Source organism: Oncorhynchus kisutch, linkage group LG4 (genome assembly GCF_002021735.2).
Source record: "Oncorhynchus kisutch isolate 150728-3 linkage group LG4, Okis_V2, whole genome shotgun sequence".
In the NCBI taxonomy this organism is placed as follows: domain Eukaryota; kingdom Metazoa; phylum Chordata; class Actinopteri; order Salmoniformes; family Salmonidae; genus Oncorhynchus; species Oncorhynchus kisutch.
Genome location: NC_034177.2, coordinates 75,835,217 through 75,857,626, shown reverse-complemented (window position 1 = coordinate 75,857,626; position 22,410 = coordinate 75,835,217). Strand labels below are relative to the sequence as shown.

General features: G+C 40.0%; 1 protein-coding gene across 2 annotated transcripts in view; it reads left to right on the top strand.

Moving 5' to 3' along the window:
- The window catches only part of LOC109890010 (probable E3 ubiquitin-protein ligase HECTD2), a 39,114-nt gene extending 29,916 nt beyond the window's left edge, over positions 1-9,198 (top strand). Inside the window, exons 18-21 of one of the 2 annotated variants that reach the window (XR_004209848.1) lie at positions 640-746; positions 6,535-6,650; positions 6,730-6,914; positions 7,026-7,136. Coding sequence is in view for 1 of the 2 variants with exons in the window: in XM_020481954.2 (XP_020337543.1) it covers positions 640-746; positions 6,535-6,650; positions 7,026-7,169; positions 7,453-7,573 (488 nt within the window). In the remaining variant the exon portion in view is untranslated. Of the gene's footprint in view, positions 1-639; positions 747-6,534; positions 6,651-6,729; positions 6,915-7,025; positions 7,170-7,452 lie in introns of those variants that run through there. The other variant, XM_020481954.2, reaches the window with a different exon arrangement.
- Positions 9,199-22,410: the final 13,212 nt, after the last annotated feature.

The window sequence follows — 22,410 nt, the reverse complement described above, 5'->3', positions numbered from 1 at the left end:
AGCGTGTGCGAGCAAGGATGCCTACAAACCTGACTCAGTTACACCAGCTCTGTCAGGAGGAATGTGCCAAAATTCACCTGACTTATTGTGAGAAGCTTGTGGAAGGCTAGCTGAAATGTTTGACCCAAGTTAAACAATTTAAAGGCAATGCTACCAAATACTAATTGAGTGTATGTAAACATCTGACCCACTGGGAATGTGATGAAAGAAATAAAACCTGAAATAAATAAATCTCTCAACTATTATTCTGACATTTCACATTCTTAAAATTTAGTGGTGATCTTAACTTACCTAAGACTGGTCATTTTTACTGGGATTAAATGTCAGAAATTGTGAAAAGTGAGTTTAAATGTATTTGGCTAAGGTGTATGTAAACTTCTGACTTCAACTGTAGCTTCTTACTTTCTCATGTTCTTATTTCTTATTTTATTTCTTGTGTGTTTTAGTTCTACCTTGTGTTTTAGTTCTACGTTGATATCGATTACTGCATTGTTGGTTTTGGAGCTTGAAGAAATGCATCACACTGTACTTATGCTTCAATGTCACGTGCACAAGACTTAAAAACTGAAACTTGTTTGAGTATGTGTCTCAATTTATGGGTGCTTGAGTGATTTATTAAATGATTTTCTTTCTCTGCAGAGTATGTTCAGCTGTATGCTGGTTTCCTGCTTAATAAGTCAATTTACAAGCAGTTTGCAGCCTTCTATCGTGGCTTCCACAGTGTGTGTGCGTCAGACGCTCTTATGGTGAGTCGGGACTTCTCTGGGCTTTCTGTGGGGTTAAGGTTGGCTCGGCTCCCAGGTTCTTGGAGGGTTACAATAAGTTATTACAATAGGTTATTCACATCCCTATGGTCAGAACCTCCCAGATGAAAGTTCTAATACAGGTTTTATAGTAAGAGGAGGAGATAAGCTAATATCAATATGTGTACCACACTGGAGGCTGTTGAGGGGAGAATGGCTCATAATAATGGCTGGAATATATTCCATATATTCTATTCCAGCCATTACTATGAGCCTGTCCTCCCCAAGTAAGGTGCCACTAGCCACCTGTGGTGTGCATGCTTGCGTCTCACACATACACAATTGTATGAAGGAGTCTCTCTTGACTGTTAATGTAAATATACACAACTTCTACCCACCTGCCACCTCCTGACCCCCTCTGCTAGGGTATATTTTGCACTGACTGACATTGCTCAGATACTGTAGCCACCCTATATTGCGAAACAGGACCGTTTTAAGTGGGTCAAGAATAGAGGTGATGAGTTGATTTAGTTATTTAGACAGACTATAGGGATTAGGGCCTCCTGGGAAGAATGTTTTTACGTATCTCGTTACAGCAGCACAAATCTAACACAGCTGACCTCCATTGAATACCGATCAGCAAGAGACACAGCACAGCTTATGTTCTCCCTGGCCCAGACTTGGCCAGCAGGGTAGCCTCATATTTATTTATTGATTGATTGATTTATTAACCTTTATTTTAAGGAGAAACAAGCTGAGATCAGGTCTCTTTTACAGTTGTGCCCTGTGATACAACAATTAAAAAACAACACAACAATTAATAAGAATTTAAAACCAAACAAAATTAAAACATAAGTACAAGATGGAGATTAAAAATATTAAAATAAATTTACTTCTATAAGAAAAACACATTACAAAAAGCAATCACAGTTTATAATAAGAAGTTAATGTAATGTGCATTTAAACTGTCTTTCAGGCACCAAAACATCTAACTGGAGTTCTCTCTGAAATTCATTCCATGAGTGTGAAGCATGATATTCAAATGCCGTTTTGCCTAACTCGGTGAATCGGGGGTATCTCTAGCACTAGCATGTCCCGTGACCGAGTCTGATAAATACTGTTTGACCACTGAATGTTTGAGTTAAGATAATTAGGAAATTTCTATAAGACCGCTTTATAGACAAGTATCAACTAGTGTCTGGCCCTTCTAAAAGTCAGGGAGTCCCAGCCAACCAATGTGTACAAAAGACAATGATGTGTGCAAAAGTTTTCATTAGTAACAAAGCGCAACGCTGCATGATACAATGCATCCAATTTCTTCACTACTGATGCTGATCCATGCATATATAAAACATCACCATAATCAAGCACTGACATAAGTGGCCTGTACAATTTTCTTTCTGTGCTGTGATGACAGACAAGATTTATTTCTACAAAAACATCTTATTCTCAATTGCAGCTTCTTTACCAGCTCAGTTATACGACTTTTAAAAGAGAGATTATTATCTAACCAAATTCCAAGTTATTTATAGGTGGGAACATGTTCCAAAAGACAGCCATCATGGTTAGCATTGTTCAGAGATTCAAATTGTATACTTTTGGATCGTGAAAATATCATATACTTAGTTTTACTTGAATTAAGCACCAGCCTAAGATCTACAAGTGCATCTTGAAGCAATTGAAAGTCAAATGCTTTAGTGAGTGATGTGGCTGTGGCATATAGTACTGTGTCATCAGCATAGAAATTAAAGCAGCATTTTTTTCACTGAGATACAGATATCATTTATGTATATAGTGAATAATAAAGGACCTAAAATCAAACCTTGCAGGACTCCTTTGTGAACAGTGACAAACTCAGATTTGACCTCATCTGCAATAATAGCCTGAGATCTATCACTGAGATAATTCTGAAACCATAATGAGGTCAGCCTCTTCAGCAGAAGAGAATGATCAACTGTGTCGAAAGCCTTTGACAGATCAACAAACAAAGCAACACAGTTCAACTTCTTATCCAAAGCTCTTACAATATCATTTATAACCAGTGTGGTGGCTGTGATGGTAACTGGACTGAAATTTGTTCAGTATGCAGTTGTTAGACAAGAAAGAGCGCAGCTGTACATTTACCAATGACTAACATTTTTACAAGACAAGACCGCTTAGAGATTGGTTGATCATTATCAAGATCACCAGTATCCCCACCTTTTGTGCAGAGGCAGCACATAGGCAGTTCTCCAAATCTTAGGTATGACCCCAGAGGTCAACGTGAGGTTAGAAATATGAGTAAGAGCACCAGAGATAAGTGGTGCAGCTCTAGCCAGCAACTCTGGGTCAAATTTGTCAGCCCCTAACGCTTTCTTAGTGTCTATGGCTAGCAAGGCACCAATAACTTTCTTCTCTGTGAAGAGGCTTTGTGAGAAACCCTGACCATCAGTATCCGCACTCATGCATAATGCATATGTATCTTTTCTTCCTTCATTTGTGGTTGGCATTTTCTCAATGAGATTGCCTGCTGCAATGAAGTGATTGTTGAAGGCATTAGCATGGGCGTTCTTATCAGTAATGAGACCCGTATCCAACCCTATCTGATTTGGGAGTGTAGAGTGCATATTGTTCTTTTAATGTTTTAACTACTTTCCAGAATTGGTCTGGATTCCCATAACAGTCATTTTAAACTAGTCACATAGTAATCCGATTTTGTTCTTCTAACAAGTCTGATGCACAGGTTTCTTAGCTGCCTTAAAATCAACCAGTCAGAGCTATAATAAGTTTACCTAGCCTTAGCCCATGCTACATCTCTTTTACAAATAGCATCAGAAATGTCAGACTTAAACTATGGGTTTGATCTATTCTTTACTCTAACCTTAGTGTATGGAGCGTGCTTATCGTATGTGGTCTTTTCATCTATGGCTAATGCGCCTTTCTAAAGACTTGGGCACGTCATTTGTTGCCAATTTGGATTGTTTTTGGAAAAAACAGAGGTAATTTGTCAATGATGGAATTCATCTGGGTGAAAATGGCGTCTGCCTGCTATCCACATTCTGCAATAGATGGAATTCCATCCGAAATTTCTGTAATTCTACAACAGTACCAGTCAAGAGTTGACACACCTACTCATTCCAGGGTTTTTCTATATTTTAATTTATTTCTACATTGTAGAATAATAGTGAAGACATCAAAACTATGAAATAACATAAGTGTTAAACAAATCTAAATATTTTAGATTCTTCAAAGTAGCCACCCTTTGCCTTTCACAGCTTTGCACACTCTTGGCATTCTCTCAACCAGCTTCACGAGGTAGTCACCTGGAATGCATTTCAATTAACAGGTGTGCCTTGTTAAAAGTTCATTTTTGGAATTTATTTCCTCCTTAATGCGTTTGAGGTAATCAGTTGTGTTGTGACAAGGTAGGGTGGTGTACAGAAGATAGCCCTATTTAGTAAAAGACCAGGTCCATATTATGGCAAGAACAGCTCAAATAAGCAAAGAGAAATGACAGTCCATTACTTTAAGACATAAAGGTCAGTCAATACGGAACATTTCAAGTTTCTTCAAGTGCAGTGGCAAAAACCATAAAGCGCTATGATGAAACTGGCTCTCATGAGGACCGCCACAGGAAAGGAAGACCCAGAGTTCCCTCTGCTGCAGATGATACATTCATTAGAGTTAACTGTACCTCAGATTTCAGCCCAAATAAATGCTTCACAGAGTTCAAGTAACATATCTCAACATCAACTGTTCAGAGGAGACTGCATGAATCAGGCCTTCATGGTCGAATTGCTGCAAAGAAACCACCAACACCAATAATAAGACGAGACTTGCTTGGGCCAACAAAAACGTTCCAACCACCGTGTTTTTGTGAGACGCAGAGTAGGTGAACAGATGATCTCCACATGTGGTTCCCACCGTGAAGCATGGAGGAGGTGTGATGGTGCTTTGCTGGTGACACTGTCTGTGATTTATTTTGAAATCGAAGGCACACTTAACCAGCATGGCTGCAGCGATACACCATCCCATCTGGTTTGCGCTTAGTGGGACTATAATTTGTTTTTCAACAGGACAAGGACCCAAAACACACCTCCAGGCTGTGTAAGGGCTATTTGGCCAAGGAGAGTGATGGAGTTCTGCATCAGATGACCTGTCCTCCACAATCATCTGACCTCAACCCAAGTGAGATGGTTTGGGATGAGCTGGACTGCAGAGTGAAGGAAAAGCAATCAAAAATGATGATCAGCATATGTGGGAACTCCTTCAAGACTGTCGGAAAATAATTCCTCATGAAGATGGTTGAGAGAATGCCAAGAGTGTGCAAAGCTGTCATCAAGGCAAAGAGTGGCTACTTTGAAGAATCTCAATTATAGAATATATATTTGTTTAACCATTTTTGTGGATTACTACATTATTCAAAATGTGTTATTTCATAGTTTTTATGTCTTCACTATTATTCTACAATGTAGAAAATAGTAAAAATAAAGAAAACCCTTGGAATGAGTATGTGTGTCTTAACTTTCGACTGTTACTGTGTATGCTTACTCATACTGTACATTCCTGAAATACTTTAGCTAAAATACAATGGAATCGATTTTTGTTCAGATTGTGAACTCTCAATAGATTTGTCAATTTATTTATCTCCTGACAGAGAGGTAATTTAGTGTTTGTTACCTGCCTGGTAATTAAACAAACAAAATACTAATGTTGGTGGTACATATCTGTTTGTCAGAGACACTAAAGCGTCCTAGAATAGACATTCAGTATTGGTTGAAAACCTGCTGACACTGAAGAACTTGATGACCTACAGAATAGTTTGGAGTTACAGATGTAGGATCTTTAATTTGAGCCAGTTTGCTGCAGCAGGAAAATAATGCTCAGCAAGAGGAAATGTGAATAATTATGTGGATTGTCATTCATTTTTGTAGGGGTTCACACATGTTTCGTAAGGGAAATTACAAACTTCAGAAGCTTTTTTTTAAACCTCAAAATACAGTGCAAGTTTTACATTGCAAATTAAATGAAGATCCTTCATCTGTATTGTAACACACTGAGTTAATAAGTAAGATCGTTGTTAATATTGGTGCATCTCCAGGATCTGTGGCTGGTTGACTATGTTCAGTGTTGGTCTGTCCACAAGTGTACACACACACACACGCACCCACTGTGGGTATGGTCTGCACCCTGCCAAGTTACTGTATGTCTGAGCCAATCCTAAACTAGTTCAAATATTAAACTAAGATCAAATATTACCACCAAGATGTATGGTCAAGATGTATGGTCATGTAGAATATATGCTAATCACTGTGAAGCACACATTGTAGGCCACAATGAATTTATGTGCTTTGACTCAAACACAATACTGATAGACAAGATAAAGCACTGAACTTAAAAAGAGCTCATCGTATGTATTGTTGGCATTGTCAGCAAATCCCTCATGTCAGGGACCAAGTCAAAGCTCTGCGCTCAGCTGTGTGATATAAATCCCTCATCTAAAGCTATGTTTCAAACTAAGCCCTGGATGCATAGTACAATATGTGATGTTACTGAATTACAGTAGGCATAATGTAAGACGTTATTTCTATATCACAGGAGGTTGGTGGCACCTAAATTGGGGAGGACGGGCTCGTGGTAATGGCTGGAGCAGAATTAGTGGAATGGTATCAAATACATCAAACATATGGTTTCCATTTGATTGATTCCATTCACTCCATTGTAGAGATTATTATGAGTCATCCTCCCTTCACCAGCCTCCTGTGGTTTACACTATAGGGCACTCCTTAGTGATGATGTTGTGGTTGTGCAGCTGCTGAGGCCAGAGGAGGTGGAGATGCTGGTGTGTGGGAGTCCAGAGCTGGACATGAGCGCCCTACAGAGAGCAGCTCAGTACGAGGGCTACAGCAAAGCTGACCTCACAGTACGGTAAGGGTCATGCACACAAACACCCAGTGCACCCAATCTATACAACTCTGCATACCTTTTTCATCTTTCACCTGGCCAGCAACCCCTGATCCTGCTGTGGAGTAGAAAATATCCAATATCACAAAGCCTACAGCAACAAGCCATTATGACACACCCATGCAGTGCTATAGGGCCTTTCACTCTGTTGGAGGAACCTAGAGCTGAACTCTTCATACCTCCTCCACTCTCTGGATGCCTGCAGCCAGCCAGTGCCCCCTTACAGCTGTAAGTTACTCCGCTCCCTTCCAGGCCTGTTTACTCCAGCTGCACCCCCCACCCCCCTTTCCTTACAGAAAAGTCACGTTGGCTATGTTTTTTTCTTGTGTGTGTGTTTAGCTGTTTTTGGGATGTGGTGCTGGATTTCCCCTTGGAGTTGCAGAAAAAGCTGCTCCACTTCGCCACAGGAAGTGACCGTGTCCCCGTGGGAGGGTTGGCCGACCTCAACTTCAAGATCGCCAAGATCGACGTGTCCACTGACTGGTACTGTACAGTCATCTCATCACTCATTGCCTCTTATTCTCACATATATCCAACCATATAGAACAATATCTAAATAGACCAGCTATTATATGTTGACTTAATTAACTGGTTGACTGCAAATGCTATATGTTGAGGAGCAGCATACAGTATTGTAGAGTGTAGTAAGTGGACAGATATTATGTGGTGTCATTGTAATCTGTTATAATGCAGCCAGGTTTAGTGCAATGGCAACAGAAGGGCCCTTACAGTAATTGTTTAGACAGGTTATCCTTGTCTGTTTCAGGTTACCCATATCTCACACCTGCTTCAACCAGATCTGCCTCCCACCTTATAAAAGCAGGAAGGAACTGAAGCAGAAGTTAACCATCGCCATCTCAAACGCAGAGGGCTTTGGCTTAGAGTGACTCAGTCTGCAGCTATGAGATTCACAGTAAGATGAGAGTAGGTGATTCCTTTCCAAATGTACTTTAGAATTACATTCCTTCAAAAATAGAATTTGATATAGACTACATGACCAAAAGTATGTGGACTCCTGCTCATTGAACATCTCATTCCAAAATCATGGGCATTAATATGGAGTTGGTCCTGCCTTTGCTGCTATAACAGCCTCCACTCCTCTGGGAAGGCTTTCCACTAGATGTTGGAACATTGCTGTGGGGACTTGCTTCCATTCAGCCACAAGAGCATTAGTGAGGTCAGGCACTGATGTTGGGCGATTAGGCCTGGTTCGTAGTCGGCGTTCCAATTCATCCCAAAGGTGTTTGATGGGGTTCAGGTCAGGGCTCTGTGCAGGCCAGTCAAGTTCTTCCACACCGATCTCGACAAATCATTTCTGTATGGACCTTGCTTTGTGCACTGGGGCATTGTCATGCTGAAACAGGAAAGGGCCTTCCCCAAACTGTTGCCACAAAGTTGGAAGTACAGAATCGTATTGAATGTCATTGTATGCTGTAGCATTAAGATTTCCCTTCACTTAAACTAAGGGGCCTAGTCCGAACCATGAAAAACAACCCCAGACCATTATATATCCTCCAACAAACTTTACAGTTGCCACTATGCATTCGAGCAGGTAGTGTTCTCCTGGCATCAGCCAAACCCAGATTTGTCTGTCGGACTGCCAGATGGTGAAGTGTGATTCATCACCCCAGAGAACATGTTTCCACTGCTTCAGAGTCCAATGGCAGCGAGCTTTACACCATTCCAGCTGACGCTTGGCATTGCGGATGGTGATCATAGGCTTGTGTTTGGCTTCTCGTCCATGGCAACCCATTTCATTAAACTCCCGACGAACAGTTATTGTGCTGACGTTGCTTCCAGAGGCAGTTTGGACCTCGGTAGTGAGTGTTGCAATTGAGGAGAGATGCACTTCAGCACTTGGCGGTCCCTTTCTGTGAGCTTGTGTGGCCATTCATTTGAAGGGGAGTCCACATACTTTTGTGTATAGATAGTGTATTTTTGTGAGGTCAAAATGTGTATTTTCTTAGCTTGATTTGTATTACACTGTTATAAATATTCAAAACTAAGGCTTTGCTGGTTAAAGAATGTTACTTGTGTCATGAGATATAGATTGTCTTGTGAGGTCCAGGATGTGTATTTGCTGCCTGTTGATGGGCACAGCAGAATCTTTCACTTGTTTGGTAGTAATAAGAAATGTGAGCTCCTGTTTCTATGGTAGCAGTGGAACCATGACTGTGTCTGGTTGTGTGTTTGTTTATCTCTCTAACTATTACGGTAAGTAGCTTTGTGGCCTTATTTCTGCCTGCCTGGTAGACTGCCAATGTAAAGAGAATCCTTTGGTCAGAAACGTTCTTTGGTTAAACAAAGCATTATCAACATAAATCTGAAAAGTAAAAGGCACACTCATTAGCGTTATCATTTAAACAAACAGAGCATCACATGTAAGTCAAACCCAGATTGGTTGGGTAATTCAGTATCTTCACACCATCCTGCCTTCAACAACTTTCAGGAAGCTAATAATAGATGTTTGATACATTTATCATAGAAGTAGCCTGTGACTATGAAAGCCTCCCTTTCTAAGACTGATAGACTTGTATCTTCAACCCGTTGGCTCAAAATGATTACATCTGCTCATTAGACTGAAAACTTGCCAACATATTTCTGTTTATGTTTTACTACACTAATCTGCCTATAGAATTTAATCTATCACTTTCTTGTCTTACAAAGTAACTAATCATAAGTCAATGTCATAGTCTGTCACATGAATTAATAATAATGCATGTTCTATTCTGACTGTAGAGCTACATGGAATGTACAAAACATTAAGAACACCTGCTCTTTCTATCACCCAAAGGACATCTAGCCAACTTGGCACAACTCTAGGAAGCATTGGAGTCAACATGGGCCAGCATCCCTGTGGAGCGCGTTCGGCACCTTGTAGAGTCCATGCCCCGACAAATTGAGGCTGTTCTGAGGGCAAAAGGGGGTGTGACTCAATATTTGGAAGGTGTTCTTAATGTTTCGTACACTCAGTTTATAATGTATATCTTTAGAGCAAGTCTATGATGTGTAATGTAACTGACTGTTGATGATGTTATGTTGTGTTTCTATTTATTTGTAAAAATGACTGTCTAGTCCCAAGTAATAAACTTATCTTTGAGGTTTTTACACTCAGAAATGAAGTTGTCTGATGGTAAATCTTTTTGGTTGTGAATCTGAACGATCTGACAATGTGTGCAGGGCCAGGTTAAATGTCGAAGGTTGATTCCATTTGGCAGAATCTCTGAGCTGTTATCAGGCGTTGCTTTGCAAAACAGATATTGTAATTGGTTTGTTGTGGCAAATGTGGCTCCATCCAACTTAATACCCCATATCTATATTTCAGCCTCACACAACCATATCTGAGTTTGAACTACCACAAGTCGTAATTGAACAGGTCAAAACGGCCTGCCTGAAGAGGAGGACCACAGAGGACTTGACACCCTAAGAGAGGGGTAGAGAAACATGCTGTAATTTTCAGAAATGGCTAATAAGTCAGGTCCCGCATTCTGACAGCTGACTGATACACAGCCAGGGTCATAGGCCACAGAAACATCATTAAAGGCCCAGTGCAGTCAAATGTGATTTTCCTGTGTTTTATATATATTTCCATAGTATGAGGTTGGAATAATACTGCAAAATTGTGAAAATGAGGCCCTTTTAGTGTAGGAGTGGTTTCAAAAGATTCTTAAATGTCAGACTGTTTTGGTGGGATGGAGTTTTGACATGGCCAGGCAGTAAATTAGTACATAGAAGAATAAGAAAGAGTTTCAAACCTCTCACTCAGACCACTCACAGACAATCCTAGCAAAATTCTTGCTTGAGAAATTGCTCTTGGCTAAGAAGCTATTTTTGTTTCTTTTCAACCATTTTAATTGAAAACAATCACAGTAAGGTACATAATTGTTACCCAGAAATGATTTGATATTCAGATAAAAATGGCTGCATTGGATCTTTAAAGCATGTTGATGAGTGGCTTGTAAACCAGTGTCATATATAGAAAGAGAGAGTGATAGAAAGGGAGAAAGTGATGAGAAGGAGTAGCATTGTCAACACAATGTTCACAATCCGCTGCAGAACACTTTGTCCCAGCAGCTTAAATCAAGTGTACCAGAATAGGAACCATCTGTGCTTACAGGGTGACCTAGGGAAATGAGCCAGACAGAGGTGTGATGAATCATTTACACGTTAGGGCGCATTGTTTAAGGAACATTTAGTACAACTTTTGAAATAACCACATACTATGCACAATAATCATAGAACAACAACAAAAAAATACTTATTAAAAAAGTACTTATTAATATGACATTATGACAGTATTAACATTATATCCAACTTCAGTACCCACAATTTGATTTGCAAAGGGAGGGTATATTACTGGAAACTTTCTAAGTTTACCAGTAAACGACCAGAAATTTGGTATCTTTCAAGAATTGTATGTAATCTATCACAAGACCCTTTTGGGAACTTCAGATTATCACAGGTGTCTGTAATTATCTCCGGCCCTCTGTGAAACATTATCCTAAATATAAACCATGAACTAAGTGAATACCATTGGTGTTTAATATGAGGGTTTCAGCATGAAATATCCTTTAATAATTTTTAAACACTTATTTGACTATGTCAGTATGTATTTGTTGTCAATATTTTTGTGTCAAACTGACTTTTTCCAGTTGTGGAAAAAGTCAACAGTTGAAAGAGTTGCGGAGTTCATTGAAAATAATGCCATTGTTGATTTAGATGCTTTTTTCATTGATTAGGCTGTTTTGTCTTGAACCATATAGTTTATCTACTAGAAACGCATGGACAAGATGGACACAGATTTTAAAAAATGAATAGTATATGTATATTATTCAAATAGAAATGACCAAAATTACAATAAATGGCATAGATTATCTGAATTACTGAAATGACTGAAGATTCCAGTAAATTACCAGTAGCTTTGCAACTACCCACAATCCATGTCTGTAGAGCAATACGTTTGCTATAGCATAACACTGTTCTTCCTGCCTTGTATGCACCAAGTCTACCCAACCTGACTCCTCCCCCCTTTCTCAAACTCACACACACAAACACACACCAAAAGCAGCATAATTCCTGTCCCCACTCACCACTTTCTACCTCAGAAATATGAAGTTGACAGGCAGGGAGAACTCCTATACAAGGAATATTTCATATGCTCCACCATTGCTGAGAGTTTTACATGGATGAGGAAGTAAATAGTGTCTACAAGATGCATTATTAGGTTCCACTTGAGCTTTGCAGGGTGCAGAGGCATAAAAAAAACTAATGAATCACTTTGAACGCAAAGAAAATGGTTGTTATTTTTATGGAATTATATTACTGGTCGATCATGGTTGTAAATAATTCTAGGACCTTTAAAAGGTTCAATGTCATTTAATCAATCTCCTGATTACTCAATTTGATTAGGTATAATACAGACTATGGTATGATTCAGATTATACCAAATCCCCTTCTGAAACAAAAGTATGTGTCTATAAAAACAAGAAGGGACTATCCCCAAAGCTGTGCTCAACATGCTGTTCATTGCCCCAGAATAGCCAACTGACCCTTGTTCGGGTTCATGAGGACATCACAACATCACAAACAAACATGCAACCCCTTTGGTCATGTCATCTCCTGCCAGACAGAAATGTGATTTCACATATATGCTCACCAGTGCAATAGAAACATAATTAACTACTGGTCTGTATGAGCATCTCAAGCACCATACAGTGCCTTGCGAAAGTATTCGGCCCCCTTGAACTTTGCGACCTTTTGCCACATTTCAGGCTTCAAACATAAAGATATAAAACTGTATTGTTTTGTGAAGAATCAACAACAAGTGGGACACAATCATGAAGTGGAACGACATTTATTGGATATTTCAAACTTTTTTAACAAATCAAAAACTGAAAAATTGTGAGTGCAAAATTATTCAGCCCCTTTACTTTCAGTGCAGCAAACTCTCTCCAGAAGTTCAGTGAGGATCTCTGAATGATCCAATGTTGACCTAAATGACTAATGATGATAAATACAATCCACCTGTGTGTAATCAAGTCTCCGTATAAATGCACCTGCACTGTGATAGTCTCAGAGGTCCGTTAAAAGCGCAGAGAGCATCATGAAGAACAAGGAACACACCAGGCAGGTCCGAGATACTGTTGTGAAGAAGTTTAAAGCCGGATTTGGATACAAAAAGATTTCTCAAGCTTTAAACATCCCAAGGAGCACTGTGCAAGCGATAATATTGAAATGGAAGGAGTATCAGACCACTGCAAATCTACCAAGACCTGGCCGTCCCTCTAAACTTTCAGCTCATACAAGGAGAAGACTGATCAGAGATGCAGCCAAGAGGCCCATGATCACTCTGGATGAACTGCAGAGATCTACAGCTGAGGTGGGAGACTCTGTCCATAGGACAACAATCAGTCGTATATTGCACAAATCTGGCCTTTATGGAAGAGTGGCAAGAAGAAAGCCATTTCTTAAAGATATCCATAAAAAGTGTCGTTTAAAGTTTGCCACAAGCCACCTGGGAGACACACCAAACATGTGGAAGAAGGTGCTCTGGTCAGATGAAACCAAAATTTAACTTTTTGGCAACAATGCAAAACGTTATGTTTGGCATAAAAGCAACACAGCTCATCACCCTGATCACACCATCCCCACTGTCAAACATGGTGGTGGCAGCATCATGGTTTGGGCCTGCTTTTCTTCAGCAGGGACAGGGAAGATGGTTAAAATTGATGGGAAGATGGATGGAGCCAAATACAGGACCATTCTGGAAGAAAACCTGATGGAGTCTGCAAAAGACCTGAGACTGGGACGGAGATTTGTCTTCCAACAAGACAATGATCCAAAACATAAAGCAAAATCTACAATGGAATGGTTCAAAAATAAATATATCCAGGTGTTAGAATGGCCAAGTCAAAGTCCAGACCTGAATCCAATCGAGAATCTGTGGAAAGAACTGAAAACTGCTGTTCACAAATGCTCTCCATCCAACCTCACTGAGCTCGAGCTGTTTTGCAAGGAGGAATGGGAAAAAATTTCAGTCTCTCGATGTGCAAAACTGATAGAGACATACCCCAAGCGACTTACAGCTGTAATCGCAGCAAAAGGTGGCGCTACAAAGTATTAACTTAAGGGGGCTGAATAATTTTGCACGCCCAATTTTTCAGTTTTTGATTTGTTAAAAAAGTTTGAAATATCCAATAAATGTCGTTCCACTTCATGATTGTGTCCCACTTGTTGTTGATTCTTCGCAAAAAAATACAGTTTTATATCTTTATGTTTGAAGCCTGAAATGTGGCAAAAGGTCGCAAAGTTCAAGGGGGCCGAATACTTTCGCAAGGCACTGTATGTCCATCAGATCATTGAATGTCCTGCCCTCTCACATTATCATCCTGCTTGTTTTATCAAAGGTCCACTTGACTGTTGCACAACCCCAAAAGGCCCACTTCAGTCAACTAGTTTGAGAACACCACAACATCATCATACATATTTTTGTTTTTTTATCATTTAACAGATACTCTTACAGGAGCAATTGGGGTTAAGGGCCTTGCTCAAGGGTACAGACCTATTTTTCCACGTAATCTGCTCCAGGATTTGAACCAGCAACCTTTCAGTTACTAGCCCAACATGCTTAACCACTAGGCTACCTGCCTCCCCTAAACAAACATCATCCAGCCATTGTATGGCCTTGTCATCGTCTATCTCCTGCCAAACCAAATTGACGTTTAGAGGAGTTCGGTGTAACACAATATGCACCCATGATGTTCCTCATATATAGGCATACCAATTGAAGTAAAAACGAATAGTCTGCTCTCTCAATAATGTAATTTCACCACAGTTGATCACACTTGTTTTGTAATCTCACAGTACTGAGATTAGGATTGGCCTTCACACTGGGGCATATACTGTATTTCTATTCATGTATTATTCTACACTCCCCTTCATATTTATTTGGACAGTGAAGCTACAATTAAAAATGTGTCTCAATACTTCAGTACTTCAGCATTTTGGCGCAGCAGGCAATAGAAATGTAAAGTCAATATTCCTGCGTTCACGGTAAACGCTGCATATGTCGGCTAAATAGGAAATGACCTTTACATTTTAACCGCGCTACAGTGCGGATCTTCAACGATACGGATTAAATCAAGCCCCAAATTATTCATGATGCGACGCTACAGAATGTCATCTTTCAATTGAGGGTTTTACTTTTTTTTTATGAGGGCACTTTATGTGTCTAGTCGCCCCAAGTAAAGAAGTCATAACTATTTGGACAAATTCACTTGTAGTCAAAAGTTGAGTATTTGGTCCCATATTCTTTGCAAGAAATGACTACAGCTTGTGACTGTACTATATTTGCATGACTATATTTGCAGTTTGTTTTGGGTTATGTTTTGCCCAATTGTAACTGAGTGGAGCATGATGACTGGAGTAATTTAACTTCTAAGTGAGTAGAGCATATATTTCTGAACATTTCTAAATTAATCCTGATAATGCCATGATCAAAAGGGAATTACACTTTTGCTCTGCCACAGTATATAGTCATTACTATATTAACAGCGTTATGTTTTTATCATAAACATCACAATTATCCAAACCACAAGCTAGAAACTTTAATTTCACTGGTAGAATCAGGAAGTTTTGACTTCCTGTGTATTCTTCTGCTCAAAGTGAACCACAAATTCCAGCATTCATAGCGAATGCACTCCTGCCCGCTAAGGTAGATGGGGCGTGCCCACAAAGTTGGATGATGGCTTGTACATTGAACAAACAGCACACAGCAATCTCTAAAATATGGGTTATCGTTCACCTTTTTACCTACCAGAGATTTACCCCAATGCTGCCAATGGTTTGCGGCTATCAAGACTGATGGAGTGACCAAAGATTATCAGAGGGATTTTCTGGCTGAACTGATGGGGAATACATTTTGATGACAGCTGATTTTACCATTGATTTATTTTAATTATTTATTTTATTCACAACAAAATGTATGATTCTCAATTAGTCACAAGCTAGCCTAGTGTAACAGTGTTGCTTCCGTCCCTCTCCTCACCCCTACCTGGGCTTGAACCAGGGACCCTCTTAAAACATCAACAACTGCCTCCCACAAGGCATTGTTAGCCATAGCATTTGTGGAGCGATAGGTAACGATGCTTTGTGGGAGGCAGTTGCTGATGTGTTCAGAGGGTCCCTGGTTCGACCCCAGGTTGGGTAAAGGAGAGGGACAGAAGCAACACTATTACACTAGCTGGAATAGCTAGGTAAATTAGCTAGCAGTCCTGTATTGAACTCTGAAAGCCATCAGCGAAATAATTTACAGTGCATTCAGAAAGTATTCTGACCCCTTGACATTTTTACATTTTGTTACTTTACAGCCTTATTTCAAAATTGTTTAAATAGTTTATTCACCTCATCAATCTACACACCATAATGAAAAAGCAAAAACAGGTTTACATTTTTTTTGTTGCAAATGTATTAAAAATAAAAAAAACTAATATCACAACTACACAGGTATTCAGACCCTTTACTCAGTACATTGTTTAAGCACCTTACAGTTGAGTCGTCTTAGGTATGACTCTACAAGCATGGCACACCTGTATATGGGAGTTTCTCCCATTCTTCTCTGCAGATCCTAACAAGCCCTGTCAGGTTGGAAAGGGGAGCGTCACTGCACAGCTATTTTCAGGTCTCTCCAGAGATGTTAGATCGGGTTCAAGTCCGGGCTCTGGCTGGGCCACTCATGGACATTCAGTGGCCGACGCCACTCCATCCATTAAAAATCCTACAATGTGATTTTCTGGATTTTTTTTTCTCATTTTGTCTGTCAAAGTTGAAGTGTACCTATGATGGAAATTACAGGCCTCTCTCATCTTTTTAAGTGGGAGAACTTGCACAATTGGTGGCTGACTAAATACTTTTTTGCCCCACTGTATAAGACTCCAGCTTCAGTGATTTTTGCAATTCGTTCCAGTCATTGGCAGCAGAGAACTGGAAGGAAAAGCGGCCAAATGAGGAATTGGCTTTGGGGGTGACCAGTGAAATATACCTACTGGAGCGAGTGCTATGGGTGGGTGCTGCTATGATGATAAGGTGGGGCTTTACCTTATAGATGACCTGTAGCCAGTGGGTTTGATGATGAATATGAAGCGAGGGCCAGCCAACGAGAGCATACAGGTCGCAGTGGTGAGTAGTATATGGGGCTTTGGTGACGAAACGGATGGCACTGTGATAGATTGCATCCAATTTGCTGAGTAGAGTGTTGGAGGCTATTTTGTAAATGACATCGTCGAAGTCAAGGATCGGTAGGATAGTCAGTTTTACGAGGGTATGTTTGGCAGCATGAGTGAAGGATGCTTTGTTGTGAAATAGGAAGGCGATTCTAGATTAAATTTTGGATTGGAGATGCTTACAGTCTAACCAGTATTTGTAGGTGTCCACATAATTTAAATCAGAACCATCCAATGTAGTGATGCTAGATGGGCGGGCAGGTGCGGGCGATCGGTTGAAGAGCATGCATTTAGTTTTACTTGCATTTAATAGCAGTTGGAGGCCACGGAAGGAGAGTTGTATGTCATTGAAGCTTGTCTTGAGGTTAGTTAAAACAGTGTTCAAAGAAGGGTCAGAAGTATACAGAATGGTGTCGTCTGCGTAGATGTGGATCAGAGAATTACCAGACGCAAGAGCGACATAATTGATATATACAGAAATAAGAGTCAGCCCGAGAATTGAACCCTGTGGCACCCCCATAGAGACTGCCAGAGGTCTTCCAGCTATAAATGACTATTGTAGCTGGAAACTACAGTTTTTTTTATGGAATATCTGCATAGGCATAGAGAGGCCCATTATCAGCAACCATCACTCCTGTGTTCCAATGGCACCTTGTGTTAGCTTATCCAAGTTTATCATTTTAATAGGCTAATTTACCATTAGAAAACACTCTTGCAATTATGTTAGCACAGCTGAAAACTGTTGTTCTGATTAAAGAAGCAATAAAACTGGCCTTCTTTAGACTAGTTGAGTATCTGGAGCATCAGCATTTGTGGGTTCGATTACAAGCTCAAAATGGCCAGAAACAAAGAACTTTCTTCTGAAACTCATCAGTCTATTCTTGTTCTGAAAAATGAAGGCTATTCCATGCGAGAAATTGCCAAGAAACTGAAGATCTCGTACAACGCTGTGTAATACTCCCTTCACAGAACAGTGCAAACCGGCTTTAACCAGAATAGAAAGAGGAGTGGGAGGCCCCGGTGCACAACTGAGCAAGAGGACAAGTACATTAAAGTGTCTAGTTTGAGAACAGGCATTCTTCACGGTTCATCAATGATTATCCATAATCATTGTAGCATCCGTACGTATGTATGTATTCAGAAACATATATTCTTACTTACAATAAAAGTGACTCCAAAATGGCACAAGAAATTATTCACCATTCAGTTTCTATTGGACAGAACATAATCCAAAACACAACCAAAACATACCACAAATGCATCCAATAAGTTTATAGAAATGTGCCAGGAATATAGGACTAAATACTAAACTTTGACAACTTTAATACACTATAAGTGAATTTGTTCAAATACATTACTTTTTCAAATGGGGGACTTGACACATTGTGTTTTTATTTCTAAACAGTAAAACAGATATGTATGAAAGTACTCTCATTCTGTTCTGCTGCCTAATATTAAAAATAATATCTCAAATGCTGAAGAATAGAGCCAAATGTGTTGTTAAATTGCTTCACTGTCCAAATACAATATATAGAACACAGAACCTGTATAACAGAACCGGGCCTTGGGCTAGGGACACACATCTGGGGAGGGTGTGGTAGGTGATAAAGTTATTTAAAGGTAAGCATATCTGTGAGGAACATCACAGGTGCATACTGTTTCATCACACACACACACACACACACACACACACACACACACACACACACACACACACACACACACACACACACACACACACACACACACACACACACACACACACACACACACACACAGGCATACGGAGAGAGAGAGAAAGATCACCTACAGAGAAGTAAACCTGGAGAAGAGCCCCCTAAGCAAGCTGTTCCTGGGGCTGTGTTCACAAACAGACCCCACAGATCCCCAGGACAGCAACACAATTAGACCCAACCAAAACATGAGAAAACAAAAAGACAATTATTTGACTTTAATGTCTTCATTCTTTTTGAACTTTTGGAAGTGTAATGTTTTCTGTAAATATTTTACTGTTTATTTCATTTTGATGTATTTTGCTTATTTTGGCAATGTGAACACATGTTTCCATTATATATATATATATATATATATATATATATATATATATATATATATATGAGAGAGAGAGAGAGAGAGAGAGAGAGAGAGACAGAGAGAACACAAATCTGCCTGGATATATTTGGATTGGTGAGAATGTCATACTGTTTAGTATAAAGCTGTTGTTATCAAGGTATCATTATGACGCCAGGAAGCTATTTTTGAACCTGAACCCCTCCTGTGAGGGACACACTGATCGAGCTGCAGCAGCAAACATACCGAATGAAGCAGTTCATCACAATACAGAGGTCCTGTCTGCAGCACCTACATGTATAGGCTGTCAAACATCCCCACAACTCCTTATATTTTAAGACTGTGTTTCTGTAGGTCTACACTATTATATAAGCCTGCCCTGGACACACTCATATTGCCAAAACAGGTGCCTATCTCTGGAAACCAGAGAAACCTGAATTTTATCAAATGCCTGATATAACCATATGAATCAAATCACCTGGAACTTGTTATATCACAGCTTGCGATATGTACCAAAATGGTAAATGTGGTGCCTGTTGGATTGAGAGAAAACATTTTACCATGTCAGTTGGCACTGTATTGGTCTCATTTCCAGCCTAGTGTCTTTAACATGTAAGCTTGCCAAGCATGATCAACTCAGTATCAATGGGGCCTGAATGCAGTGCATGGTTACATGCTATAGAGCTGGAAATATTCTACATGCATCAATTCAATCTATATGGCTACATTTTGATACACTAGATAGTAAATAACTCGTTTATAAGGTGAATACAGCCAATATGGATCTACGGTTGCTCACTGTGTAAGTGACATTGTACACCACATCATTAATGCTAGGGGATCGGTCACCTTAGCCCACCATGTTGGAAACGTGCCATTACTATACACAGCCCTGAGTGGTCACGTTGCACCCAGCAAGTCAACAGCATGTTCTGGCTGAGCAGGACTTTCCCCTCTCCCCTCTAGGCAGCATGCCATGCTCTTCATGTTGATTCATCCTCCTCTCATACAACAGGCCACCAGGCCTGTCCTAGTTGCTGTAGTGAACAGGACCACAGAGGATGTGTGTCTGTTCAAACACATTAAGATGATGTTGATTGTTTTTTGGGACAAATTTAATGCTGAATGGAAGGATCTTGACTTGTGAATCTTTCTTAGGAGGGGTGAGCATGGGTATATGACAGAATGTAAACAAAATAATGGCTGTAGGGTCAGAATGAATGGGTGAATGTTTGTTATGTTGCCAAGTTCTGAACACCGATTGTGCTTTGTATATTTAGATGAATGTAGCCGGTGAGGGGTAACAGCTGTCATGGCGGGTTGGGGTGAGGAGTGCACTCCTCTCGTCTTTGTTGTCACAGAAAGGCCCTTGGTTTATGAGACTCACGTGGCCGTTTTTTTTGGTTACCCCAAATTCCACTTTCCTCAGTACTTGATGGAAAGGAAAACATCGTGTTGTCATTTCCAAATGACAACACGATGGAGGTACAGTAGATATTTTTCATGTAATTTCAAAGCCTGTGTACAGGCTTCTGAATAGCAAGAACCATGTGTCTCTCTACACCTCCCTCCTTGTCTTGCTCTACCTCCTTCTCTCCCTCTCCCTCTTGCTATCTCCCTCCCTCCCTCCCTCTCTCCCATCTGAGCTTGAGGGTGATCATGCCCATAGCACATGGACAGTGAATGGCTATAGTCAGTTTCACCTTCCCATGGTGAACACATGGACCAATCCTCAGTCATGGACTAGTGGAGAACAAGTTCTCATTTACAACTGCGACCTGGCCAAGATAAAGCAAAGCAGTGTGACACAGACAACAACACAGAGTTACACATGGAGTAAACAATAAACAAGCCAATAACATAATAAACAAGTCAATGACACAGTAGAAAAAATAAAGTCTATATACAGTGTGTGCAAAAGGCATGAGGTAGGCAATAAATAGGCCATAGGAGTGAATAATTACAATTTAGCAGATTAACACTGGAGTGATAAATGATCAGATGATGATGTGCAAGTAGAGATACTGGTGTGCAAAAGAGCAGAAAAGTAAATCAAATAAAAACAGTATGTGGATGAGGTAGTTTGGCTATTTACAGATGGACAGCTAATTAATGACCTTTTCATGAATGTTTAGGCTTAGCTCTCATATCAAGAAACATATCCTACATATTCTACAGATACAGGACCAGTCAAAAGTTTGGATACACCTACTCATTCAAGGGCTTTTCTTTATTTTTACTATTTTCTACATTGTAGAATAATAGTGAAGACATCAAAACTATGAACTAACACGCATGGAAACATGTAGTAACCAAAAAAGTGTTAAACAAGTATAAATATATTTTGTACTTGAAATTCTTCAAAGTAGCTATTTTTTGCCTTGATGACAGCTTTGCACACTCTTGGCATTCTCTCAGCCAGCTTTACCAGGAATACTTTTCCCACAGTCTTGAAGGAGTTCCCACATATGCTGAGCACGTGTTGACTGCTTTTCCTTCACTCTGTGGTCCAACTCATCACAAACCATCTCAATTGGGTTGAGGTCGGGGGATTGTGGAGGCCAGGTCATCTGATGCAGCACTCCTTCACTCTCCTTCTTGGTCAAATAGCCCTTAAATCTCCAATTTGGACTCATCAGACCAAAGGACAGATTTCCACCGGTCTAATGTCAATTTCTTGTGTTTCTTGGCCCAAGAAAGTCTCTTCTTCTTATTGGTATCCTTTTGTAGTGGTTTCTTTGCAGCAATTTGACCATGAAGAGAGAGGTAACTCTGGGTCTTCCTTTCTTGTGGCGGTCCTCATGAGAATCAGTTTCATCATAGCGCTTGATGGTTTTTGTGACAGCACTTGAAGAAACTTTTCCCGATTGACTGACCTTTGTGTCTTAAAATGATGGACTGTCATTTCTCTTTGCTTATTTGAGCTGTTCTTGCCATAATATGGACTTGGTCTTTTACCAAATAGGGCTATATTTTAATTACCAACCTTACTTTGTCACACCTTAACTGATTGGCTCAAACGCACACCTGTTAATTGAAATGCGTTCCAGGTGACTACCTCATGAAGCTAGTTGAGAGAATGCCAAGAGTGTGCAAAGCTATCATCAAGGGTGGCTGCTTTGAAGAATCTCAAATACGAAATATATTTTAAATTGTTTAACACTTTTTTTGGTTACTATACATGATTCCATATGTGTGATTTCATAGTTTTGTAGAAAAGAGCAAAAATAAAGAAAAACCTTTGAATGAGTAGGTGTATCCAAACGGTATACTAAATACTATATCCACATACTGTCCATAATGTCGATGCATTCAATGCATCACACACACACACACACACACACACACACACACACACACACACACACACACATGGCTCTGTCGCAGCTGGCCGCTACCGGGAGACCTATGGGGCGGTGCACAATTGTCCCAGC